Source organism: Chiloscyllium plagiosum, chromosome 24, assembly GCF_004010195.1.
Source record: "Chiloscyllium plagiosum isolate BGI_BamShark_2017 chromosome 24, ASM401019v2, whole genome shotgun sequence".
Classification (NCBI taxonomy): domain Eukaryota; kingdom Metazoa; phylum Chordata; class Chondrichthyes; order Orectolobiformes; family Hemiscylliidae; genus Chiloscyllium; species Chiloscyllium plagiosum.
In genome coordinates, this window is record NC_057733.1 from 42,221,457 (window position 1) to 42,229,327 (window position 7,871).

At 39.9% G+C, this 7,871-nt stretch overlaps 1 protein-coding gene across 1 annotated transcript in view; it reads left to right on the top strand.

Moving 5' to 3' along the window:
* Positions 1–4,074: 4,074 nt before the first annotated feature.
* Positions 4,075–7,871, top strand: part of cant1b (calcium activated nucleotidase 1b) — a 6,730-nt gene continuing 2,933 nt past the window's right edge. Inside the window, exons 1-2 of the mRNA XM_043714915.1 lie at positions 4,075–4,754; positions 5,610–5,813. Coding sequence (XP_043570850.1) covers positions 4,121–4,754; positions 5,610–5,813 — 838 coding nt within the window. The 5' untranslated portion in view covers positions 4,075–4,120. The remainder of the gene's footprint in view (positions 4,755–5,609; positions 5,814–7,871) is intronic.

The window sequence follows — 7,871 nt, forward strand, 5'->3', positions numbered from 1 at the left end:
CCTTATCGAGGTTTATAAAATCACAAGGATTTTTCCTCAGGTGGGAGAGTCCAAAACTAGATGGCATAGGTTTACGGTGAGAGGGGAAGGATTTAAAAAGGATCTGAGGGGAAACATTTTCATGCAGAGGGTGGTGTGTGTATGGAATGAACTATCAGAGGAAGTTGTGGAGGTGGGTACAATTCCAACATTTAAAAGGTAGCTGGATGGGTGCATAAACAGGAAGGGTTTAGAAGGATATGGGCCAAATACTGGCAAATGGGACCAGATCATATGTCAAGTCGATGCAGACAATTTGGACCAATGGAGCTGTTCCATGCTGTATGACCCAAGACACTATGAATTCCAGTTCACTGCAGTAAACTATACATATATAATAAAAGTACCTAAAATAATTTAAATTTTTTCCTCTATATCTTTAAATTTAACACTCTCTAGGTACTCGGGGCAAAATTGGTTATGAGTAGAAGATTAGAGGAAAGAACTGATCAGTGGGCTAATGTCATAAAGGGGTCAGAGCGAAGTAGTGTCCTCTGCCTGTCCCAGAGTTCAGTTTCATGACCACTATCATTTATATTTGAAATGTACACAACGGGGTGATGACAGTGATGCTATTGTCATTGAAAAGTAATCCAGGTATTGAAGACTCATATTCAAATTTTTAAAAAATCTAGTCTTAAATGATGTGCATGAAATAATTGATTATCGTAAAAACCCATCTGGTTCATTTATGTCCTTTAGGGAAGAAAAATTTAGTTGTATCAATCGCTAATAAGTCTCAACAAAGGAATGAAATCAGACAGATTGTGTGGCACCAACTAAGGCACCAGAAATGACGATATAAACTAAGCCATGTAATGTCCTCCTTGGCAACATCAGGGGCTGGTACCAAAATTGGCAACTCGCTCATAGATTAGTCTAGCAACAACCTGATATAGTCAAACTCAGGGAATCATACCTTTATACTCAATGCCCCAGATAACCCCATCACCATCCCCGGATATGTCCTGCCCCACTGGCCAGGCAAAAGGTGACAACACTGTATAATCATTTGGAAAGGAGCAATCATAGAGTCATAAAGATGTACAGCATGGAAACAGACCCTTCAGTCCAACTCATCCATGCTGACCAGACATCCCAAACCAATCTAGTCCTACCTGCCAGCACCCGGCCCATATCCCTCCAAACCCTTCCTCTATTCATGTACCAATCCAGATGCCTTTTAAATGTTGCAATTGTACTAGCCTCCACCACTTCCTCTGGCAGCTTATTTCATACACTCTGAGTGGAAAGATTGCCCAGTAGGTCTCTTTTATATCTTTCCCCTCTCACCCTAAACCTATGCCCTCTAGTTCTGGACTCCCCCATCCCAGGGAAAAGACTTTGTCGATTTATCCTATCCATGCCCCTCATAATTTTGTAAACCTCAAAAAAGGTCACCCCTTAACTTCCGACGCTCCAGGGAAAACAGTCCTAGCTTATTCAACCTCTCCCTATATCTCAAATTCTCTGACCCTGACAACATCCTTGCAAATCGTTTCTGAACCCTTTCAAGTTTCACAACATCTTTCTGATAGGAGGAGACCAGAATTGCACACAGTATTCCAACAGTGGGCCGCCTTCACTATCCTATCTACCTGCGACTCCACTTTCAAGCAGCTATGAACCTGCACTCCAAGGTCTCTTTGTTCAGCAACACTCCCTAGGACCTTACCATTAAGTGTATAAGGTTTGCTTTCCCAAAATGCAGCACCTCGCATTTATCTAAATTGAAGTCCATCTGCCATTTCTCAACCCATTGGCCCATCTGATCAAGATCCTGTTGTGATCTGAGGTAACCTTCTTCGCTGTCCACTACACCTCCAACCCGGGAGTTCTCAACATTGACTCTAGACCCCATCACATTTCATGGCATTAGGTCAAGCAAAGGAAAGGAAACATCCTGCTGATTATCATTGACTATCTCCCCTCTGGTTGGTCAGTGTGCAGATTGTTCTCTTAAGTCAGTGACTTCAATGTCCATCACCAAGAACGATATGGCAGTACGACTATTGATACAGCTCATCGATACCTTGACCTGACTGCAAGACCTGGTCTGTGGCAGCTGGCAAAAGACCCAACAAGGGGAAAGGACTGTTAACTTCAACCTTCCATGTCAGTATCAGTAAGAGTGACCACCACACAATAATTGTGGAGGTAAAGTCCCATCTTCACATAGAGGATATGAGGCATCATGTTAATGTAGCACTATCACCATGCTAAATGGGATAACTTTCAACAAATCAAAACTGGTGCATCTATGAGATGTTCCTCAGGGCAGTATCCTTGACCCAAATATCTTCAGATGGTCCATCAATGGCCTTCCCTCTTCCATAAGGTCAGAAGTGGGGATGTTTGTGGATGATTGCACAATGTTCACTATTCATGACTGAAACAGTCAGTGTTCAAATACGGCAAGACCTCGATAATATCCAGGTTTGGACAGTCAATGGCAAACAACTCTCACGCCACTCAAATGCCAGGCAATGACCAAGTCCAACAAGAGAAAATCTCACTTTCACCCCTTGACATTCAATGACATCACCATTGATGAGTCCCTCATAATCAACATTCTGGAGTTACCATTGACCAGAGCACTGGTTAGCACTACTACGTCACAGTACCAGGGACCCGGGTTTGATTCCAGCCTTGGGTGAATGTGTTTGAGTTTGCACGTTGTCAGCATGGATTTCTGCCAGGTGCTCCAGTTTCCTCCCACAGTACAAATTGTGCAAGTTAGGGAGATTGGCCATGCAAAATTGCCCTTTGGTGTCCAGGGATGTGCAGGTTAGGTGGATTAACCATGGTGAAATGCAGAGTTATGGGGAAGGTGGGGAGGTGGGTCTGGGTGGGATGCTCTTTGGGGGGTCAATACAGACTCGACGAGCTTGTTTTTGCACTGTAGGGATGCTATGAGAAACTGAACCGGACTGACCATATAAATACTATGGCTACAAGAGCAGGTCAGAGACTGGAAATCCTGTGGTAACTCCTCTCCTGATGCAGATCCACCATCTACAAGGCACATGTCAGGAGTATGAAGGCACTAGTCAGGAATGTGATGGATTAATCCCCACTTGGCTGGATGAGTGCAGCTCCAACAACATTCAAGAAGCTTGACATCATCAAGGACAAAACAGACAATTTGGTTGGCACCACATCCCTGCACCATTAATGTTTAGTAGTAGTAGTGTTATCATTTACAAGATACACTACAGAATTTCAACACCTTAGATAGCACCTTCCAAACCCATGACCACTGCCTTTTAGAAGGTCACGGTCAACAGATTCATCAGAATACCATTACCTCTGTACTCCCCTCCAAGCTACACTCCATCACTGTTCCTTCAGTGTCACTTAAACTAAGTGCTGGGATTCTCTCCTCAAATATCAAAAATGACCTCAGCATTTCAAGAAGACAGCTCATCAGCACCTTCTCAAGGGCAGCAAGGGGTAGGCAATAAATGCTGACCAGGCAGCAATGCCCACATTGCATGAAATCAACATAAATTATGCAAACCACTGAAGTGATGCATTCAATTTTATTTTTGTTGTGCTAAATCAATTACCGTGGGAGAAGGAATAAGCAGAACGAAACAGAAGAATGTTAAGCTAACCTTATCAATCAAACGTTTGAGAAAATTTGTGAAAAGTCAGAGCTAAAACTCAAGACAACTTTTCCATTTAAGTAGTTTTTTTGGGCTTCTGTTTCAAAAAAACTTTGAAGCTTTTTAGTTATTTGTAAGTCACTGAAGAGTTGCTTCTCTTTGGGAAAACATTATGTTTTGGTGTTGACTTGCTTTAAGTGGTAAAGATCTGCACTTTGTGGTGTTGAGTCATGCTAATTATTGTACAAGTAGTATATTAACATTGAGTCACAATAATTATCAAATCAAAGTCATCTGTTTTTGCTTGATACCATACATGTGAAGAAATTATATAGAATTATCACCTTTTATAACCATTATGCAGAAATTCTTTGTATTTTTGATTGTCTTTCATTATGTGATTAAGAAGCATTTCTGAATTTTGCTAAACCTTATTTTTCCTTCATATAGGTTTCTGCTTCTGCTCTAGCTTCATGTCGGTATACCTATATGGTTTATCCAATGGAAATGATTCTATGAACTCCCTTCACATATCCATTGGTGGTCTTCCAGTTATAGCGTCCATGACAAATACAAGAGATTCACGTTTTCACCTGAAATGGAAGACTATACTCGCAGCAATCATAGTTCTTTTCATATTCTACATGCTGTATTTTCACAAAGGTTCCCCAAATAGCCCTTATCCACGAAATACCCACAACTGGCCAATTGATAATTTTCCAAAGGACAGATACAATGACACGTACCCACTTTCACCCCCACAGAAGACCCTGGAAGGCATCCGATACCGTATTGGGCTGATTGCTGACCTGGACACTAACTCAAAGAATGAATTGAACAGTGACACTTGGTTTAGTTACTTAAAGAAAGGATACTTGATATTATCAAACAGTGGTGACAAAGTAACTCTCGAATGGGACAAAAATGAATCCATTCTCAAAACACATTTGTCAGAAAAAGGACGTGGCATGGAATTGTCGGAACTCATAGCATTTAATGGAAAGCTTTACACTGTGGATGATAGGACAGGTGTCGTATATGATATTGATGGTGATAAGGCAGTCCCTTGGGTAATTCTATCAGATGGAGATGGAACTGTTGAGAAAGGTACCAAAGTAACTTATTCTATCATTAATTTGCACAAATAATTTCTGCTAGTCTTATGGATTGTTATACTTTGTCAATTGCTATGAATCTCACTTAACATGGAGTCTTAACAAACATATTGAGATATGATGGTGGAGAAATGAAGAACTTATTGCTGTACTATTTAACATAGATTTTTATTTCCTGTGTATTGAACTAAAATTATTTACAGTTTTGTTCCTTCTGAGAGGATGGGAAGATGATCTGGTCCCAGGTTATTGACATTGCTGATACAACTAGCCCTGGACTTTGAAATGTTACCACGAGTGTATGGAGGTGCTTTTTTTTTACCTCTCATACTCTGGTTGTCTCCTAGAATTACTTCCACAACATATTGAAGTTGTGTACATACCATAGGGACCAGAATTATTTCTTATACGAACATGAAAATAATATGGAGGAAAGAGGAGTTATCCCTCCTTGGGTATTTTAATATACCACTGTTAGAGGCAGATTGGTTAAAAATATTGAAAGAAAATCGGCAGTTGTGTGACAATAATACTGTGGGAACAGTGGTGGGAGCTTCAAGGATTGCAGAACTCCACAGCTGCTTCAAGCAGATAACATGAGTGTATCTTCAAACTCAGGATACCACCCCTGGATAATTGAAGTTATATTTTTAATTAAATTCTGTTTTACTGAATTATATCAGTACAGCCATGTGTATATCTTAAACAAAAACAGAATATTCACAAGTCAATCAGAATCTATAAAGCAAAGGAGTTAGCTGATGCTTCAGACGTATACTCTTAATCCAGAACATTGCTTGTGGAGTACTTTTGCTATGATTCTACATTTGTTCTGCTATTCCTTAAGGTTTCAAAGCTGAATGGTTGGCAGTAAAAGACGAGCACCTTTATGTGGGTGGACTCGGTAAGGAATGGACTACCACCACAGGAGAGGTAGTCAATGAAAATCCAGAGTGGGTGAAAGTTATTGGTTACAAAGGTGATGTAAATCATGAAAATTGGGTGTCTCACTACAATGCACTCCGCACAGCTGCTGGAATTAAAGCCCCAGGTAAGAAACATCTGAAGTAAGAAAAATGAATAACTGCTTTTACATGAGGAAAATTTCTATTATCGATAAATATCCATTTCCTCTTTCTCCATGTGTAAATATTTGGTCCCTAATCAGCCCTACTCTACCCCTTTTACCACCATTTTACTATTTGTGTCTGTTGAAGACTTTGGGATTCCCCGTTACATTAGCTGCCATTCTTTTTCTGTATTTACTCTTTGTGTTTCTTATTTGCTTTTTCAATTGCCTTCTGAGAACTTTGTATTTAGTCTGGGTCAGATGTATTTTTTTACCTGACAGCTGTCATTAGCACATTTTTTTCCTCAGCTTAATTTCTATCTCCTCTTCATCCAGGGAGCTCTGGATTAGGTTCCTTTGCCTTACCATTTGAGGAAATGTAGTTGGAATAGAATCACAGAGATGTACAGCATGGAAACAGATCCTGCGGTCCAAATTGTCCATGCCGACCAGATATCCCAACCCAATCTAGTCCCTGAACTATCTCTGAAGATAGCTCATCGTTCACTGACAATTTTCCTAGCAACCTTTGATTCTAGTCTCTGCAGTCCAGCTCCATTTTGGCTCCAATGAAATCATCTCCTCCCCCTGTAAATACTTCCATATGCTGGATTGTTCAACTTTATGATCTAATGATTAGTATTCACTAAATGTTCCTTTTGTTAAAGCTTCCTTTAAAACCTAGTATTATTCCAAGGCTCACAAAGTCTAGAGGAAAATTAAGTGTAAAAATGTGATGATTTATTGTTCACGTCTTTATTTTCCAAAAAATCTTAGTTGCATTTCATTTTTTTTGTAATATTGTCAAACTTTTATTTCACCACATTGATAGAAATTTTCACTGGAGCCCTCAAGATTATAACTTCCATCTTTAGATCTCTGGCATCCTAGGTTGCCAGGGCTAGTGGTTTCCATCACAGCAATTTGTTTTGTTTGATGAACTATTAGTTAATCCTATCACTAACAACACATTACCTCTCTTTGATTGTACTTCAGAATCAGATTATGATTTTCGCAAATTATAACATTCACTGCAGTTTGTTTTGTTGAGTAAAGCCATTGGCATAACTTGCCTTGGAATTATTGTCACATATACTTTGAAAACTAAATGCCTTGGCTTTACTGTTTCATACTGGAATGTGCAATTTAGAGTTGTAAGATACAATACTCCTGGAACTGGTTAATACAGTTAACAGAACAGGATAACCAACTCGTACTTGTGTCAATTAGTTGATTGACTTCTTAGAAATTACACCAGTGAACTGAATAAGTGAAAACAATTTGTTTTACTGATTACTACATTACTTTAAATAGCTTCAACTATTGCATTTAAGAGCCAACAACTAATACTGGTGGTGGTTATCACCCTTCATTTGGTTATCACTTTTCATGTTGTCAATTGCACCTTGTCAATTGACAACATGAAAAGGAGGGGACATGAAAGGTCCTTAGTCGGTAGGATTAGGGAAAACCCTAAGGCTTTCTATAGGTATGTTAGGAATAAAAGAATGACTAGGGTAGGAATAGGTCCAGTCAAGGATAGTAGTGGGAAGTTGCGTGTGGAGGCGGAAGACATTGGGGAGACACTGAATGAATACTTTTCTTCAGTATTTACTCAGGAACAGGGCATTGTCGTCGATGTGAATACTGAGTCACAAATAAGTAGAATGGATGGCTTTGAGGTATGTAGAGAAGAGGTGTTGGAAATCCTGGAAAAGGTGAAAATAGATAAGTCCCCTGGACCTGATGGCATTTATCCTAGGATTCTATGGGAGGCAAGGGAGGAGATTGCAGAGCCATTGGCCTTGATTTTCATGTCCTCTTTGTCTACAGGAGTAGTCCCAGAAGACTGGAGGATAGCAAATGTGGTTCCCTTGTTCAAAAAGGGGAGTAGGGATAACCCTAGTAACTATAGGCCGGTGAGTCTCACTTCTGTTGTGGGCAAAGTCTTAGAGAGAATTGTAAGGGATAGGATTTATGCACATCTGGATAGGAATAATGTGATCAAGGATAGTCAGCATGGTTTTGTGAAGGGAAGGT